The 20,806-nt window shown below is 39.3% G+C and overlaps 1 protein-coding gene across 1 annotated transcript in view; it reads right to left on the bottom strand.

The window, feature by feature from the left end:
- FRMPD1 (FERM and PDZ domain containing 1) overlaps positions 1-20,806 on the bottom strand; it is a 146,381-nt gene that overhangs the window by 52,783 nt on the left and 72,792 nt on the right. The window contains exon 2 of the mRNA XM_037797314.1: positions 13,704-13,808. Within this exon, the coding sequence (XP_037653242.1) occupies positions 13,704-13,804 (101 nt within the window). The 5' untranslated portion in view covers positions 13,805-13,808. The remainder of the gene's footprint in view (positions 1-13,703; positions 13,809-20,806) is intronic.

Raw genomic sequence — 20,806 nt, 5'->3', positions numbered from 1 at the left:
AGAAAGCAATTTAGCATGTAGTCACAATCATAGGATTATGGTTGTGGTTGTGACCATTTCTAGGGGACCACTCAATGCAGATGAAGTGTACTGCGAGTATAGTGCTATAGGGTGAAGGCCTACAGTTGAGAGGAGGAGAAATTATTCCCTTATTACTTTAGAAACATTGATTTGGGAAAAAATGGCAACTCAGCCTTACTGTCCACCCTTCTGCTCATGGATCAAGAGGCAAGAAAAAACTAAGAACCTGAAAGGGTCTTTCTACATCATTAAGAATGTTATAAGGGTCAAATAAAGTCAACCCTCTTATTAGTAAATAAACTATTTATGTTTGTACTGGACAGCAAATTTGGAAAGCATAAAAAATCAGCAGCAAGGGCTCCTGATACCATGATGCACCAGAGGAGAGGGAGTGTATGTGCGTGCATGTGTGTGTGCACATGTGTTCATATGTGTTAGTATGTGCGCACATGTCTGTGCATGTGTCAGTGTGAGCATGTATGTGCAGGTATGTTTATTCATATTAAGATTCAAGATAAGTTGAAAGAAATGTTCTCTTTGAGCCCTGACGGAATAAAAACAGGGAATAATGAAGATGGCACTAAGTTGTATTAAGCTATTTTTGTTTCTTTAAGTCTTACTTTGTAAAATTAACATTTCCACATTAAGCACAAGAGAATTTAGTAAATCTTATGCTTAATTGTTCTAATAATACAATAAAATTATTCTAAAGTTCATATGGAGGAATAGGCAGGTAAGAGTAAAAAAGATGAAAATGAAGAATAATAAAACCCTAGTCTAATAGAAAAAAATTAAAATAGGCAGGTAGATCAATGGAACAGAAGAGCTATCCCAGAAGTAGATCCAACTTTCCACTCAGAGACAAAGGAACTTCATATATGATAAAAGAGGGATCACAAATCAGCAGGAAAGATCACTCACAGATAACTGCTTAGTATTTTGGAAGAAATCAAGTTATATCTTCACCTCATAGCATATACTAAAGTAAATTCTAAATTAAAGAATTATATATGAAATATTTTTACACTATTAAATGGAATTGAAAATTAATTAAACATTTATTGAGTGAAGACTTTCTAAGCTTAGCAGCAATCAAAGAACTCAACAAGGAAGAGAATTCTATTTACATAAAAATGGAAACTTGTAAGAAAGAAAAAATTGGTTTAATTAAGTGGAAAATATGCTATAATCTAAGTTTTTATCATTTTATCACTTTTATAGTTAAGAAAAACTAAGAAGATGACAATTGCATTGAAAACAAACTGGTTAAAAATTAATTAGTTTATAGTATAATAGCATTGTCTTGCAGATTTTATTAAGCAGTTTATATTGCATTATTTATACAGAAATTCAAAATATGCCACAAAGACTTTTCGGGGTTAGCTATTTCTAAAAGAGCAGTAATACTGTATACTATTTTCATACTGAAATGTGAAATCAAGTGGTAAAAAGTAGTCTTTATTATATCTCAATAATTTCACATGCATTCCTATAATTATATGCACGCAGCTTGTACCATGGGTAGAAACACTCAATCAAACTTAGTGTCACTTTCTGAATTTGACTGAGTGTAACAATAATCATTCACTGAAAATTCATTTAAATTTAAAAAATCAAAGCAAGTTTGAAAATTGACCCCCTTCCCCAATAAAATACCTGTTTTAAGATGCATTATAAAGCTCTAACATTATCCCGGATGCCTGAAAGTTATAAATTTGTTAAGTAATGTTTGGAAATGGAGACAGTTGTTTCTGACCAATTTGCTCCTAAACAATACACTGAGAGCCAGAGATAAAGTTTAAATTTTATGGAAAAATGGTGACTTACAAGTAAAATAGGTACAAGCAGCTGAAATGATTGCAAGTTTTAAAAAGTCTGAAAAAGGTAGCAATTACTAAAATATGCATGAAGATGAGCTTCTATGTTCCTTTTCCTGAACAATGGAAAACATTTCAGTGTACCTCCTTCATTTCTTACTGGCTATCAGGAAACTCAGAGCTAATATTAGTATTTAAATGCTAAATCCTACGTCCAATTTGTTTGCAGCTTATTTGCAACATTTCTATTCTTTATTTTAATTTTCCTACATGTTTTAAAACTGTAAGCTATCAAAAAATCCTTTTGGAAAAAGGAGTGATGTAAATTTTAAATATACTTTAATAGATTATACAGTCCTTTGCTACAACAGCCCTTACTTGGATCAATAAAAATTTGCTGTGCGTTTATTATGTGCTATGAACTCTGTTAGGGCTGAGGAAATTTGTAAATTAAGACTTTCATGGTCCCTGGTCTCATATGTGGCAGGAGGGTTGGGGAAGAAGAGCCATACAATAACTAGGTAGGAGAGGCAGACAATGAACAGGTAAATAAATGGATACATTATTATTAAAATGTGATGAGTGGGTAAACATTCTGGAGGCAACAAACAGCGGGACCCATTCTGCCTTAGGTGATCAGGAAAGGCCACATGGAGAAGGTGATGGTTAATTTAGCCCTGAAGAGTAAGAAGGAGCTGCCAAAAATAGGGGGAAAAAGAACTTTCTAGGCTGACTGAATAGCAAGTGCAAAGTCTCTGAGGCCAGAAAGGGCTTGATTGGTTCCAGAAGCTGAAAAGAAGGCAATCAACAGGAGAATGGTGATGAAGGAATAGGAAGAACAAGATGAGGCTGGAGAACTAGATGAGGCCAGATAATAAGAGGGACTTGTAGCTTGTGGCACAATGGGAGGTGAGCAAAGGGTTTGGGGTGGGGTGGAGCTGGCAGACAGTATGTGGCTGAAAAGCCCACTCTAGCTGCAGAGTGAAGAGGAGGCTGGAGCAGGGAGAGGTAATGAGTGGCCATGGCAGTGATCCAAGGAACAAAAAGGTAGATAGACCCGAGATGTTTCTGAAGGTGAACTCACAGGAGTTGCTGATGGTGTAGATGTGGAGGGTGAGGAAGAGAGAAAAATTCAGGTGACTCCAGGTTTCTTGATTAAGCAACTGGGTGGCAAGTGGTACCATTTACTCTACTCCAGGGAAATTGCTATTATCCCAAACTTTATCAGTAATGTGAGACACCAAGAACCCAGTCTGGATCAAGGTTTAGTGATGAGATGCAATTTAAACAAGCACCACATGGGATTCATCCTAGAAACAAATAGGAATGATGTCTTCCATGGGTACTGCCTGGAACCTTTTCCCATTTTTCTTCCCTCAATCATTTGGAAACAAAACTTCCTGGACACATGAAAAGATGCTCAACATCATTAACCATCAGGGAAATGTAAGTCAAAATAACAATGAGATATCACTTCACACCCACTAGAATGGATAAAATAAAAAAGACATAATAATAAGTGTTGGTAGGAAGCGCTGGTAGGGATGTGGAAAAACTGGAACCTTTGTACATTGCTGGTGTAGATGTAAAATGGTGTAGCTATTTGAAAAAAAGCCTGGCACTTTCTCAGAAGGTTAAACATCTAATTATATGATCCACCAATTCCACTCCTAGCTATAAATGCAAGAGAAATGAAAGCATATGTTCACATGAAAACTTACACATGAATAGTCCAGCAGCATTATTCATAATAGCTCCAAAGTTGAAAAACCTTTAAAAAGTCCATCATCTGACGAACGGATAAACAAAATGTGATAGATCCATACAATGGAATATTATTCAGCTATAAAAAGGAATGAAGACACAATGGGTAGGTGGGGCAAGATGGCAGACTGGTGAGCTGTATGTTTTAGTTACTCCTCCAGGAAAGTAGGTAAAAAGGCAGGAACTGCGTGGACTGGACACCACAGAGCAATCTGTCTTTGGGCATACTTCATACAACACTCATGAAAACGTGGAACTGCTGAGATCAGCGAAATCTGTAAGTTTTTGCGGCCAGGGGACCCGCGCCCCTCCCTGCCAGGCTCAGTCCCGGGGGAGGAGGGGCTGTCAGCTCCAGGAAGGAGAAGGGAGAATTGCAGTGGCTGCTCTTACCGGAAACTCATTCTACTGATTCAAACTCCAACCATAGATAGACTGAGGCCAGACACCAGAGACTCTGAGAGCAGCCAGCCCAGCAGAGAGGAGACAGGCATAGAAAAAAAACAACACGAAAAACTCCAAAATAAAAGCAGAGGATTTTTGGAGTTCTGGTGAACACAGAAAGGGGAAGGGCGGAGATCAGGCCTTGAGGCGCATATGCAAATCCCGAAGCAAGGCTGATCTCTCTGCCCTGGGCACTTTTCCTTAATGGCCCTGGTTGCTTTGTCTATTAGCATTTCAATAACCCATTAGATCTCTGAGGAGGGCCGTTTTTTTTTTTTTTTTTTTTTTTTAAATCCTTTTTGCTTTTTCTAAAACAATTACTCTAAGAAGCTCAATACAGAAAGCTTCAAAGAATTGAAATTTGGGCACATCAAGTCAAGAGCAGAACTAAGAGAGCTCTGAGACAAAAGGCAATAATCCAGTGGCTGAGAAAATTCACTAAACAACACAACTTCCCAAGAAAAGGGGGGTGTCCGCTCACAGCCACCATCCTGGTGGACAGGAAACACTCCTGCCCATCGCCAGCCCCATAGCCCAGAGCTGCCCCAGACAACCCAGTGTGACGGAAGTGCTTCAAATAACAGGCACACACCACAAAACTGGGCGTGGACATTAGCCTTCCCTGCAACCTCAGCTGAATGTCCCAGAGCTGGGAAGGGGGAGCAGTGTGAATTAACAGAGCCCCATTCAGCCATCATTTGAGCAGACTGGGAGCCTCCCAACACAGCCCCAGCAGCCCAGAACTGCCCTGGGGGGACGGCACTCACCTGCGACATAGCACAGTCATCCCTCAACAGAGGACCCGGGGTGCACAGCCTGGAAGAGGGGCCCACTTGCAAGTCTCAGGAGCCATACGCCAATACCAAAGACTTGTGGGTCAGTGGCAGAGACAAACTGTGGCAGGACTGAACTGAAGGATTAGACTATTGCAGTAGCTTTAAAACTCTAGGATCATCAGGGAGATTTGATTGTTAGGGCCACCCCCCCTCCCCGACTGCCCAGAAACACGCCCCACATACAGGGCAGGCAACACCAACTACACACGCAAGCTTGGGACACCAATTGGGCCCCACAAGACTCACTCCCCCACTCACCAAAAAGGCTAAGCAGGGGAGATCTGGCTTGTGGAGAACAGGTGGCTCGTGGACGCCACCTGCTGGTTAGTTAGAGAAAGTGTACTCCACGAAGCTGTAGATCTGATAAATTAGAGATAAGGACTTCAACTGGTCTACAAACCCTAAAAGAACCCTATCAAGGTCAGCAAATGCCACGAGGCCAAAAACAACAGAAAATTATAAAGCATATGAAAAAACCAGACGATATGGATAACCCAAGCCCAAGCACCCAAATCAAAAGACCAGAAGAGACACACCTAGAGCAGCTACTCAAAGAACTAAAGATGAACAATGAGACCCTAGTACGGGATATGAAGGAAATCAAGAAGACCCTAGAAGAGCATAAAGAAGACATTGCAAGACTAAATAAAAAAATGGATGATCTTATGGAAATTAAAGAAACTGTTGACCAAATTAAAAAGATTCTGGACACTCATAGTACAAGACTAGAGGAAGTTGAACAACGAATCAGTGACCTGGAAGATGACAGAATGGAAAATGAAAACATAAAAGAAAGAATGGGGAAAAAAATTGAAAAACTCGAAATGGACCTCAGGGATATGATAGATAATATGAAACGTCCGAATATAAGACTCATTGGTGTCCCAGAAGGGGAAGAAAAGGGTAAAGGTCTAGGAAGAGTATTCAAAGAAATTGTTGGGGAAAACTTCCCAAATCTTCTAAACAACATAAATACACAAATCATAAATGCTCAGCGAACTCCAAATAGAATAAATCCAAAAAAACCCACTCCGAGACATATACTGATCACACTGTCAAACATAGAAGAGAAGGAGCAAGTTCTGAAAGCAGCAAGAGAAAAGCAATTCACCACATACAAAGGAAACAGCATAAGACTAAGTAGTGACTACTCAGCAGCCACCATGGAGGCAAGAAGGCAGTGGCACGATATATTTAAAATTCTGAGTGAGAGGAATTTCCAGCCAAGAATACTTTATCCAGCAAAGCTCTCCTTCAAATTTGAGGGAGAGCTTAAATTTTTCACAGACAAAGAAATGCTGAGAGAATTTGCTAACAAGAGACCTGCCCTACTGGAGATACTAAAGGGAGCCCTACAGACAGAGAAACAAAGACAGGACAGAGAGACTTGGAGAAAGGTTCAGTACTAAAGAGATTCGGTATGGGTACAATAAAGGATATTAATAGAGAGAGGGAAAAATATGGCAAACATAATCCAAAGGATAAGATGGCCGATTCAAGAAATGCCTTCACGGTTTTAACGTTGAATGTAAATGGATTAAACTCCCCAATTAAAAGATATAGATTCGCAGAATGGATCAAAAAAAATGAACCATCAATATGTTGCATACAAGAGACTCATCTTAGACACAGGGACACAAAGAAACTGAAAGTGAAAGGATGGAAAAAAATATTTCATGCAAGCTACAGCCAAAAGAAAGCAGGTGTAGCAATATTAATCTCAGATAAAATAGACTTCAAATGCAGGGATGTTTTGAGAGACAAAGAAGGCCACTACATACTAATAAAAGGGGCAATTCAGCAAGAAGAAATAACAATCGTAAATGTCTATGCACCCAATCAAGGTGCCACAAAATACATGAGAGAAACATTGGCAAAACTAAAGGAAGCAATTGATGTTTCCACAATAATTGTGGGAGACTTCAACACATCACTCTCTCCTATAGATAGATCAACCAGACAGAAGACCAATAAGGAAATTGAAAACCTAAACAATCTGATAAATGAATTAGATTTAACAGACATCTACAGGACATTACATCCCAAATCACCAGGATACACATACTTTTCTAGTGCTCACGGAACTGTCTCCAGAATAGATCATATGCTGGGACATAAAACAAGCCTCAATAAATTTAAAAAGATTGAAATTATTCAAAGCACATTCTCTGACCACAATGGAATACAATTAGAAGTCAATAACCATCAGAGACTTAGAAAATTCACAAATACCTGGAGGTTAAACAACACACTCCTAAACAATCAGTGGGTTAAAGAAGAAATAGCAAGAGAAATTGCTAAATATATAGAGACGAATGAAAATGAGAACACAACATACCAAAACCTATGGGATGCAGCAAAAGCAGTGCTAAGGGGGAAATTTATAGCACTAAACGCATATATTAAAAAGGAAGAAAGAGCCAAAATCAAAGAACTAATGGATCAACTGAAGAAGCTAGAAAATGAACAGCAAACCAATCCTAAACCAAGTACAAGAAAGAAATAACAAGGATTAAAGCAGAAATAAATGAAATAGAGAACAAAAAAACAATAGAAAGGATAAATATCACCAAAAGTTGGTTCTTTGAGAAGATCAACAAGATTGACAAGCCCCTAGCTAGACTGACAAAATCAAAAAGAGAGAAGACCCATATAAACAAAATAATGAATGAAAAAGGTGACATAACTGCAGATCCTGAAGAAATTAAAAAAATTATAAGAGGATATTATGAACAACTGTATGGCAACAAACTGGATAATGTAGAAGAAATGGACAATTTCCTGGAAACATATGAACAACCTAGACTGACCAGAGAAGAAATAGAAGACCTCAACCAACCCATCACAAGCAAAGAGATCCAATCAGTCATCAAAAATCTTCCCACAAATAAATGCCCAGGGCCAGATGGCTTCACAGGGGAATTCTACCAAACTTTCCAGAAAGAACTGACACCAATCTTACTCAAACTCTTTCAAAACATTGAAAAAAATGGAACACTACCTAATTCATTTTATGAAGCTAACATCAATCTAATACCAAAACCAGGCAAAGATGCTACAAAAAAGGAAAACTACCGGCCAATCTCCCTAATGAATATAGATGCAAAAATCCTCAACAAAATACTTGCAAATCGAATCCAAAGACACATTAAAAAAATCATACACCATGACCAAGTGGGGTTCATTCCAGGCATGCAAGGATGGTTCAACATAAGAAAAACAATCAATGTATTACAACACATTAAAAACTCAAAAGGGAAAAATCAATTGATCATCTCAATAGATGCTGAAAAAGCATTTGACAAAATCCAACATCCGTTTTTGATAAAAACACTTCAAAAGGTAGGAATTGAAGGAAACTTCCTCAACATGATAAAGAGCATATATGAAAAACCCACAGCCAGCATAGTACTCAATGGTGAGAGACTGAAAGCCTTCCCTCTAAGATCAGGAACAAGACAAGGATGCCCGCTGTCACCACTGTTATTCAACATTGTGCTGGAAGTGCTAGCCAGGGCAATCCGGCAAGACAAAGAAATAAAAGGCATCCAAATTGGAAAAGAAGAAGTAAAACTGTCATTGTTTGCAGATGATATGATCTTATATCTAGAAAACCCTGAGAAATCAACGATACACCTACTAGAGCTAATAAACAAATTTAGCAAAGTAGCGGGATACAAGATTAATGCACATAAGTCAGTAATGTTTCTATATGCTAGAAATGAACAAACTGAAGAGACACTCAAGAAAAAGATACCATTTTCAATAGCAACTAAAAAAAATCAAGTACCTAGGAATAAACTTAACCAAAGATGTAAAAGACCTATACAAAGAAAACTACATAACTCTACTAAAAGAAATAGAAGGGGACCTTAAAAGATGGAAAAATATTCCATGTTCATGGATAGGAAGGCTAAATGTCATTAAGATGTCAATTCTACCCAAACTCATCTACAGATTCAATGCAATCCCAATCAAAATTCCAACAACCTACTTTGCAGACTTGGAAAAGCTAGTTATCAAATTTATTTGGAAAGGGAAGATGCCTCGAATTGCTAAAGACACTTTAAAAAAGAAAAACGAAGTGGGAGGACTTACACTCCCTGACTTTGAAGCTTATTATAAAGCCACAGTTGCCAAAACAGCATGGTACTGGCACAAAGATAGACATATAGATCAATGGAATCGAATTGAGAATTCAGAGATAGACCTTCAGATCTATGGCCGACTGATCTTTGATAAGGCCCCCCAAAGTCACCGAACTGAGCCATAATGGTCTTTTCAACAAATGGGGCTGGGAGAGTTGGATATCCATATCCAAAAGAATGAAAGAGGACCCCTACCTCACCCCCTACACAAAAATTAACTCAAAATGGACCAAAGATCTCAATATAAAAGAAAGTACCATTAAACTCCTAGAAGATAATGTAGGAAAACATCTTCAAGACCTTGTATTAGGAGGCCACTTCCTAGACTTTACACCCAAAGCACAAGCAACAAAAGAGAAAATAGATAAATGGGAACTCCTCAAGCTTAGAAGTTTCTGCACCTCAAAGGAATTTCTCAAAAAGGTAAAGAGGCAGCCAACTCAATGGGAAAAAATTTTTGGAAACCATGTATCTGACAAAAGACTGATATCTTGCATATACAAAGAAATCCTACAACTCAATGACAATAGCACAGACAGCCCAATTATAAAATGGGCAAAAGATATGAAAAGACAGTTCTCTGAAGAGGAAATACAAATGGCCAAGAAACACATGAAAAAATGTTCAGCTTCACTAGCTATTAGAGAGATGCAAATTAAGACCACAATGAGATACCATCTAACACCGGTTAGAATGGCTGCCATTAAACAAACAGGAAACTACAAATGCTGGAGGGGATGTGGAGAAATTGGAACTCTTATTCATTGTTGGTGGGACTGCGTAATGGTTCAGCCACTCTGGAAGTCAGTCTGGCAGTTCCTTAGAAAACTAGATATAGAGCTACCATTCGATCCAGCGATTGCACTTCTCGGGATATACCCGGAAGATCGGAAAGCAGTGACACGAACAGATATCTGCACGCCAATGTTCATAGCAGCATTATTCACAATTGCCAAGAGATGGAAACAACCCAAATGCCCATCAACAGATGAGTGGATAAATAAAATGTGGTATATACACACGATGGAATACTACGCGGCAGTAAGAAGGAACGATCTGGTGAAACATATGACAACATGGATGAACCTTGAAGACATAATGCTGAGCGAAATAAGCCAGGCACAAAAAGAGAAATATTATATGCTACCACTAATGTGAACTTTGAAAAATGTAAAACAAATGGTTTATAATGTAGAATGTAGGGGAACTAGCAGTAGAGAGCAATTAAGGAAGGGGGAACAATAATCCAAGAAGAACAGATAAGCTATTTAACGTTCTGGGGATGCCCAGAAATGACTATGGTCTGTTAATTTCTGATGGATGTAGTAGGAACAAGTTCACTGAAATGTTGCTATAGTATGTAACTTTCTTGGGTAAAGTAGGAACATGTTGGAAGTTAAGCAGTTATCTTAGGTTAGTTGTCTTTTTCTTACTCCCTTGCTATGGTCTCTTTGAAATGTTCTTTTATTGTATGTTTGTTTTCTTTTTAACTTTTTTTTTCATACAGTTGATTTGAAAAAAGAAGGGAAAGTTAAAAAAAAAAAAAAAAGAAAAAAGACAAACAAGGATAAAAAAAAAAAAACAAAAAAAACAAAAAAAAAAAAACGATGTAGTGCCCCCTTGAGGAGCCTGTGGAGAATGCAGGGGTATTCGCCTACCCCACCTCCATGGTTGCTAACATGACCACAGACATAGGGGACTGGTGGTTTGATGGGTTGAGCCCTCTACCATAAGTTTTACCCTTGGGAAGACGGTTGCTGCAAAGGAGAGGCTAGGCCTCCCTGTATTTGTGCCTAAGAGTCTCCTCCTGAATGCCTCTTTGTTGCTCAGATGTGGCCCTCTCTCTCTGGCTAAGCCAACTTGAAAGGTGAAATCACTGCCCTCCCCCCTACGTGGGATCAGACACCCAGGGAAGTGAATCTCCCTGGCAACGTGGAATATGACTCCCGGGGAGGAATGTAGACCCGGCATCGTGGGATGGAGAACATCTTCTTGACCAAAAGGGGGATGTGAAAGGAAATGAAATAAGCTTCAGTGGCAGAGAGATTCCAAAACGAGCCGAGAGATCACTCTGGTGGGCACTCTTACGCACACTTTAGACAACCTTTTTTAGGTTCTAAAGAATTGGGGTAGCTGGTGGTGGATACCTGAAACTATTAAACTACAACCCAGAACCCATGAATCTCGAAGACAGTTGTATAAAAATGTAGCTTATGAGGGGTGACAGTGGGATTGGGAATGCCATAAGGACCAAACTCCACTTTGTCTAGTTTATGGATCGATGTGTAGAAAAGTAGGGGAAGCAAACAAACAGACAAAGGTACCTAGTGTTCTTTTTTACTTCAATTGCTCTTTTTCACTCTAATTATTATTCTTGTTATTTTTGTGTGTGTGCTAATGAAGGTGTCAGGGATTGATTTAGGTGATGAATGTACAACTATGTAATGGTACTGTAAACAATCGAAAGTACAATTTGTTTTGTATGACTGCGTGGTATGTGAATATATCTCAATAAAATGATGATTAAAAAAAAAAAAAAAAAAAAAAAAAAAAAAAAGGAATGAAGTACTGATACAAGTTACAACATGGATGAACCTTGAAAACATTATGATAAGTGAAAGAAGCCAGACATTAAAGACTACATATTGGATGATTCAATTTATGTGAAATGTCCAGAATAGACAAATCTATAGAAACAGAAGGTGGGTTGGTGGTTGCCAGGGGCTGGATGAATTGGCAGTGATTGCTTAATGGGGAAGGGGTTTCTTTTTGGGGTGTTGAAAAGTTATAATATAATTTGATTGTGGTGACAGTTGCACAACTCTGTGAATATATTAAAAACCACTGAACTGTACACTTTATATGGGTGAATTTTAAGGTATATGAAATACATCTCAATAAAACTTTAAGGGAAAAAAAACTTCCTAGAGGTCAAGGTTACCTTTGGCTGATTCTGCAGAGAAGTGGGATGTTAAATAGTCTCAAGGTCAAATGTTTAGGAAACCTCAAGTTAAGATCTTTCCTGCAGACTTCTCAGAGCCTTTAACGTGCCAAAAGACACTGTAAATCATCAAGCAGGGGGATGGAGTGGGAAGAGGCTAGCTGGCAGTAGAATATAGGCTGCATCACTTCCCAAACATATCTGATCAGGGAAAATTTTTAGTGGAGCAGCATGAAAATGAGTTTTCCAGACCCTTTTTGGGAAATAATGTGCCTAGCAGTTCTCCCATTCATTCATCAAGAGCTGCCTACAATGCTCCAGGCAAGCTTTAGAGATAAGGCAGATACTCTCCCTGCCCTCATAGAACTTATGGTCTAAAATAAAAAAAAAAAGATGCTTGAATAACTTAAAACAGGGTGTACCAGGAGAAGCACAGTGCCAATGTTACAACTCAAGAGCTGTGGGGGCCCCACAGGAGAGAGTAGTTCTGACTGTGGATTGGGGACCACTTTGGGGAAGACCCAGCATTTTGGCAGGGCCTTGAACTGTGGGTAGGTTCTGGACATGTGGAGATGGGAGGAGGGGATCTGGTCCAGGAGTCCAGGTCTAAGGGGTGGAAGGGGAGAGGGGTCCTTGTTGTAGGGGACCAACAAATAGTTCATTTTAGCATAATCTGAATGACACAGAGTAGTAAAATAAATAGTTGAAAAAGATGTGGGTCAATCACACAGAGCCTTGAATGTCAAACCAAAACCATTTAAACTTCATCCTATAAGAAATGGGGCTTCATCAAAGATTTCTGATCAGGGGTGGGTGTCCTAAACAAGTCATTCTCTGAGCCTTGTGTTTCGTCTGTAAAACAGGGCTAATACTACAGGCCTTACCTCACCTTAGTATGTGAGGATCAGAGGACTTGGCCGCAGCCCTGAGCAAGGTTTATAATAACTCGGCAGCTGAACAGCTGTTTCCAGTTCCTTTGGAAGAATGTGTGTCTCAGAAACACCTGACATGTGATATTTCATCTCTGTGGCAGGGCCAGATGGGAAATCTGAGATGGAAAACGAATGCTTCAAAACAGAACTTATTTTGAGTTCTCCTGTAGCAGTCAAATCAGATCTGTATTTGATTTCATCTTATTTTGTTTAGATTGAAATAGGGACTGCAAGGAAGGAACAGCTGCTGGAAACAAAGACAGGGAGAAAACATAAACAGCAGACTGCCTGACCATCATACCAAGTACTAAGACGGCATGTGTATGTGTGTGTGCGTGAGAGAGAGTGCGCACATATGTGAGCATGTGTGAATGTTTGTGTTAGCATGTGTGAGTGTATGTGTTCAAAAAAATGTGTGTTCAACAGAAAGTATGTGCATGAGCGTGAATGTATGTTCCAGAGTGTACAGATGTGTGTGAATGTGTGTGGTTGTGAGTGTGTGCAAGTCGGTGTATGTAAGTGTATATGTTTGTGCGTGTGACTGTGTTCCTGTTCTGCAAATGCATGTGTGAGTGTATCTGAAGGGGGAGCTGTTAGAGGGGCAGGATGAGTTGGAAGGGGGACAGAGAGAAAGGAACTCCAGCAAAATTGCTGACCTGTTTACATTTCTCCTACCATACAGTGCAAGAACAAAGCAAACTGGAGACAGTGATCCCAAGACACTGCCAGGACTGGCAAAACCTTCTCCCGGAGGGACACCAAATCTTGACAGACAGAAATCTCTGCTAGTCCAGGAGACTTACCGGGCCGAGCTGTCCCGGGAGCGCCGAAGCCATCTTGCTACCATTTGTTCTATTCTGTGTGCTTTCCGCGTCTGGGATAAACTGGTCTCCAGCTCTTCCATTTACCTAAAAGGAAGAAGAGTTTTCTTAAAATATTTTGAAGTAGATTCAGACAGATCATTAGGATGCTTCCTTTATTTGCCCACTGGAAGACATGCTGATCAAAAAACCGGAGCTCTCTTTCTATCTGAAATGAACAGGTGCTCAATGTCCACAAGTGTGGATGAACTTAGCAACACCCTGCCCTAAAAACTCCACAGTACTTTGGTAAAGAGATTAGCTTTATATCTTAAATGGTTCAACATAGGGATTAGGGAATAAAATAGAAAAGTTTTCAAATGTTTGTGACCCTGACCCATAATGATAAAAACACCTTGCTGCATGACCACATCCCCAGCCCCAGCTCCGAGCACATCCCTGAACAATCCACTTCGGTTTTGCCTGCACCAAGAACTACACACCCAGGAAAGCATTCTTAATCACACTGTGAATATTCTTCTGGGTGTTTTTCCTTTTGCTCATTCATATGATTCAAAAACCAGACCATATAAACAAAAAGATATAAAGTGAAAGGCCTCCCTTCCATCCTTATCTATCCCCATACCCCTAGTTCCCACACTCAGAAATAATCAAAGTTCTCAGTTCCCTATTTGTCCTTGCAGGGTTTCTTTATGCTTATAGAAGCCGATACAAATATAGATTTTATAGTTCCTCTTCTTAACACAAAGGCTAGTACATCATTCACATTGTTCTGCACCATGTTTTTTCTCCTTAGAATATATATATATATCTCCTTGAGATCTTTCCAAATCAGTACATAAAATGCTTCCTCATTCTTTTTGACAACTACTTATTATTCCATTATATGAAAATACTGTAATTTAAAAAGTAGTCTTCTGTTGATAGACATTTGGGTTATTGACAATCTTTTGCTATTATAAACAATGTTGCAATGACTTTATGCTGTACATATATAATTTTGCATGTATGCAAGTATATATTTGGATAAGTTCCAGGTCAAAGGTTGTATGCACTTGTGCATTGATAGATATTGTCAGGTTGCCAAGAAAAATTTTAGGTGTACTTGAGATTAAGTTTCATAAAACAATATGTATTGATATTTTTCTATTCCAGTCTATTTCACTTTTTAGAAGATTGGTCTCCACTCATCAAATTAATTTCACAATCCAATAAATAACCATATAAAATAAATATGATATTGGGAAATAACCATGAATACAGAGGAAATAAAAAATAATAATAATAAGAGATAATATGCTTTACACTGCACCAAGTAAACTTGAAAACTTGGATAACCTGGATAGTTTTCAAGGAAAATATAAATAATCTAAAATTACCCTAAAAGAGATAGAAAATCTAAATCTATATATATATATATATCTAAAAGATTTTAAATCATATATATCTATGATTTTAAAAATCATAGAAGAGAAAGTTGTTAAAGAGCTAACTCCCAAGAAAAGACCCAGGCCCAGAACAGGTTCAAAGATAAATTCCTCCACATCTATAAAATATACCTCACCCTAATGATTTTGGGGTTTTTTGTATGTTTATTTTTTGGTTCACTAAACTTTCTGTTTTGGAATAATTTTAGATGTTCAAGAAGTGGCAGAGATAGTATAGAGCATTCCCATAGACACTTCATTCAGCTTCCCCTAATATTAACATATTACATAATCATTGTACCTTTGGAAAAACTAAGAAATTAACATTGGTTCAATAAGCTAAACTAAACTAGATTATTTTCAGATTTCAACAGTTTTCCCACTAATGTCCCTTTTATGTTCCAGGATCTGATCCAGGATCCCATGTTGCATTTAGCCAGCTTAATTGCTTTTCCCCCTAATGCTATTATAACTGTTCTAGAACATAAGAAGGAAAGCTTCCAAATTCTTTTTAAGCAGCCATTATAACATTGATGCCAATTCTGACGAAAATAGTACAATAAAGCAAAAATACAACCAATCTCTCTTATGAATATCAAAGTAAATATCCTAAATAAAATATTAGCAAACAGAAGACACCAGAAAGCAACAGAGTAATAGCGGGCTGTATATCAGGAGCGCAAGGAAGAGGAAGATGTGGAAACCCAATATGAATCCATACCCAAATAACCTTAGCCCTTCAGCAAAAGACTGGCAAATAAATATACATTCACATATTTAAAAATAATTCAGATTATTTTATCTACTTTATTCCCTAATCTTTGTTTTGTTTTGTTTGTTGTCTTGTTGTTAATGATTGCCCTGTTAATCAGCTTTTAAAACTGACCTAGTTACTACTGGTCCTGACTACCTCAGATAAGAAGGCTTCCACTGGAAGCCAAAAATCTAAAGATAGGGTTCTGGGGGAACTCCCTTCAGCTTCTCCTGCAGAATCATCCAGTCAGATAGAAGCTGGGGGAGTGGCTGAAGCAGGCTCAGAGTGCTCAGAAAAAACGCTTAGGTCATTCATTGCATTTCAGGATCTTCCAGTCCGTAGGGCAAATGGCCTGAGCCGGGGGCTTTCCTCAACAGGAAAGGAATAAGGACCCCAGGGGCCTTCTAAAAGGAAGAGAGAGTCAGGTCCCTGACCCTGGTAATCAACTGGTACTCAGAGGTACAGCCTATCCCACAAGCCATACCTCCTGTGGGAACCCATGTCCTAGCTTTGGTGGATCACCAAGGGATGTGGAATCTAATCCTGGGTGAGAACCTGCTGCACAGTTAAGGCAAACTCCTTTCTCTCTTTGGCCCTCAATTTGTGTTGGGCTATATAACCTCCAAGATTTCTTTCAGTGCTAGCATTTTCCCTCCTCAATTCAGAAACTTTCAGTCCAACAAAATAAACTCTCTACTCCTCAGTCTGGCATTCGGGGCCCTCTGTAGTCTGCCCCACCCTGGTGGCTCTACTGACTCCTTTTCCACTGCTCCTCTTAAGTTACCACATAATCCCACCACCCCAAACCTCTTCCCATCCTCTGCACCTGCTGTGTACTTTATTACCTCTGTACCACACAGCTCCCCCAAACCGAAAATCTCACTATCCACACCTTCCCCAATAATTTTCCTGCCTCCATAGCTTTGCTGATGCTATTCCCTTGGACTGGAGGGCGTGTCTGCCTGTCCAAATCCTTCCCAGCCTTCAAAGCCAAGCTTCAAATCCACCTCTTCCAGGAAGCCCTCCCTGAATCCCACAGCCAACAGTAAGAATTTTTTTTCCCCATGGCAGGAGAATATAAAAAATATGCTAAATGAATCTTCTGTGAGTGTATTTGTATTATGCTGTTTTTCCAACAGTGTTTATGAGGTATGTAAGCAAAACACACCCATAGCAGGAGATACACTTAAGTCCTTGATATAATATAGTTCCTGCTTAGAAACCTGTTTTCCATTCTCCGTTCTAATTCAGTAATGGAAATTTTGTGTTTTAAATCCAATCTGCACCACTTTGGCCCATGGAAATATGCAAGCCTAAAAGAATCCCGGAGTGACAGATCCTAATTAGTCCCCTGGGTGAGTTTTCACTGCAATGACTCCTCAGACCACTGCCAAAAGTAATTTAAGAGGAAAGCCAAATTCACCTAGCACTTGAATAATATTCCCATATACTCAGCTGGCAATTTGTTCTTTCTAAGTACTTTCTTTTGGACACCCCTCCAAGAAATATAATTATTATCTGTGTAATAGATAAAGACATTGAGAATCAGATCAAATTAAAGTATTTGCCCAAGGGCAAACAGCTGGTAAGTGGAGAAGCTAAGACTGAAATCCAGGTCTCAAGATTTCAGTGCTTTTTCCCAACACAAACATGTAACCTGGCCCCAGGTTTGCTTTTCATCAACATAATCTTGGTGCATTCACAGGTTCTCTGGTAATTCTGTTAACTCCATCCTAATAGGATGTTAGAGAGAGATATAGGGATAATCACTTTTGAGTGCTTACCATCCTTTCCCTCTACCTCTCCTGGCAACCACCTCATCCCTCTCATCACAAGGTGAGCACATGACCAGGAGGGGGCTCATCAAAGCATCCCATTTCTCCAACAGTGGAGACTGATCCCAGCATGGGAACCAAGCCAACCCCATTAGATCCCTTCTCCACACTTCTTACTGTAAGTCCCACCTCCTCCCTGCCATGGATATACCAGTGACTGGGCCTCACTCTATCCCCACCCTTCCATGGGTCTGTGGTGGGAGAGAATGAAGCCAAAACTATGAGAGTAATAGAATCAAGCAACAGAAAGAGACCTGATGGGGTTCAAGACCCCAGTTCCCATCAATCCAAAGGCCAGCCCTACCCCTGCTCTTCCTGTGTGTATTAGTTTCCTGTTGCTGCTGGAACAAATTACTACAAACGTAGTGGCTTCAAACACAAATTTATTATCTTAGTGTTCTGGAGGTCAGAAGCCCAAGATCAGTCCCATTGGTCTAAAGTCAAGGTGTCAACAGGGCTGGTTCTTTCTGGAGGCTCTAGGGAAGAATCTGTTTCTTTGCCTTTTCCAGTTCTAGAGGCCATCTGCATTCCTTGGTTCACGGCTCCTTCTTCCATCTTCAAAGCCAGTAGCGTAGCAGCTTCAAATATTTCACTCTCCCTCTCAGACCTCTGCTTCTGTCATCATCTTTCCTTCTCTGGCTCTGATTCTCCTGCCTCCTTTTTATAAGGACCTTGTGATTACATTGAGCCCACCCAGATGATACGGGATAATTTTCCCATCTCGAGAGCCTTAACTTAATCACACCTGCAAAGTCCCTTTTGCCATGGAAGGGATCATATTCACAGGATCCTGGGATGAGGACATGAGCGTCTTTGAGGGGCCATTATTTTGTGTACCACATTGTGATTTGCCTGCAATCTTATTTTTTCCTGAAGCCAATTCTGGTTGTTTCTGTCACCTGCAAGTCAAAGTTCTGATTACTACAAGGGACATAATGAAATGAGTAACTGGATTTATAATGGGATAAGGGAGAAAATTTCCTAATTAGGACACATAAAAATGAAAATAGAACACTCAAATTGATCACTTTGAAAGCCTGGTGACTTAGGCATTTCAGTCAAACAGAAGCCAAATAGGAATCAGTAGACAAAAAAAGCTAACATGGACACAGGCTGCAACCAAAAGTAAATTCCATTTAGATCAAGGAATTTCTTGGTCTAGCTTTATTCTGTAATAGGGACATCAAACCTGGAGTACTGTCTTCAGTTCTAGGCATCTCACATTTTAGATTATAAAGTAATAGTAGATTACTGGTTGAACACTGAGAACTGAATGGTATCTTTATCCCTTCTGCTTCCTAAACCCTAGAAATTACAGTAAAGGAAGTAGACACACCATAAGCCCACAGGATAAAGAGAGCAAGAAAGAAGACAACAACAGATGAAATATGTCGACAAAAATTTGGGAAATAGAAAGCATTTGGAGAGGAGGTAACTGAGTTTGCAGAGGAGAAGAAACAGAAACCTATGTGCCTTCAGAGGGGAGCTGGTTTATCCTTAGATGACTTGTGAGTTAGGAGCAGCAGGTGGAGCAGAAATCAGGGGTGAAACCTAGGGCTGAAAATATGCAAAAGATCTCTGTAAACGGCAACTACACTCCCAGGCCCCTCCACACCTCACTTGCCCAGCTAGGGAACCACCCCTTCCCCATTTGACAGGACACAGGAGAAAATCAAACCAGAGAAACTCCAGACCAGGCACAATAGAGTGGGGAAATGAAAGAAGAGGATAAGTAAACATCATCTTACTGAATGACAAACCTCCAGCCCATTTCCTTGCCCAGTTCTGAGAACACCGGCAGCTAAAATGTTATATTCCAAGCCAGAGACTAGAGAATCCCTCTCTGGAGAACTAAGAAGCACCAGAGAAAATACCTTCAGATAATGACATTTCAGGATTCCCCCAGTGACAAGACAACTTGCTGCCAAATCACCCTCCATTGAAATCTACTAGTCAAGGAGCTCACCCATCACACAAAGCTTCCAATCATTATTTTATTGCCTTATTCTTAACATTTGAATGGATATTTGAGGAAAGCCTGCATTATAAAAATAGATCAAAACAAATGGAGGAACTCAGAAGAAACAGAGACAATGCATGAAAGAGAAAAAAATTTTTTAAATTTAATCTATAATTTAGATCCTCAGAAAGATATTACATCCATGAAACAAGAAGAAAACTTTAAAATGGGGGAGGGGGTGGAGACAATCAAAGAATAAGAATGAGTACTTGGAAATTAAAACTAACCTGGGATAAGAAAATTCAGTTAGAAAGTTAGAAATGTGGACAATGAAATATTGCAGAATGTCAGTTCAAAAACCAAACACAGGGAAAACAGATAAGACTAGAAATGTATAGTAACAATCCAGGAGGTCTAATGTTCAACTAAGAGGAGTTCCAGAATTAGAGAACAAAGGGAAATATAACAAAATAATTCAATACAATTTCTCCAAATTAAAGAAGCTAAATCTTCCAATTAAGAACATCTACTAAGTGCCCAGCACAATGAATGAATGAAAAAAGAACTACCAGAAGATGTGATCCTGCAAAACAAACAAGTTAATCAATTAAAAAAAAGTAATGGGGGAAGAAATAAAGACACGAGGCAAACCCAGGATGACTGTGAAGGACATACCATGGTAACATCTGTATATCAGACCTAGACAGCAAACTGTGGAGACTGATGCATGAAGACAAATGTATTAAGAAAAAGAAATAGGAATGGATAGATTATCTGATATGTTTGTGGAGAAATTTCACTGAGAGGCTGTTGGAAAGTGAAAAAGAAGTAGTCATAGTGTTCCGGTTTGCTAATGCTGTTGTTTTGCAAAATACCAGAAATGTATTGGCTTTTATAAAGGGGGGTTATTTGGTTACAAATTTAGAGTTCTAAGGCCATAAAAGTGTCCAAACTAAGGCATCAACAGGAGGATACCTTTACTGAAGAAATTACCGATGATGTCCAGAGCACCTCCGTCAGCTGGGAAGGCAGGTGGCTGACGTCTGCTGGTCCCTTGCTCCCAGGCTGCATTTCAAAATGGCTTTCTCCAAAATGTCTCTGGCCTTCTG

This window comes from Choloepus didactylus, chromosome 10, assembly GCF_015220235.1.
Source record: "Choloepus didactylus isolate mChoDid1 chromosome 10, mChoDid1.pri, whole genome shotgun sequence".
NCBI classification, from domain to species: domain Eukaryota; kingdom Metazoa; phylum Chordata; class Mammalia; order Pilosa; family Megalonychidae; genus Choloepus; species Choloepus didactylus.
Note: the sequence above shows the minus strand (reverse complement) of the source record. Positions and strands in the feature narration are given on the sequence as shown.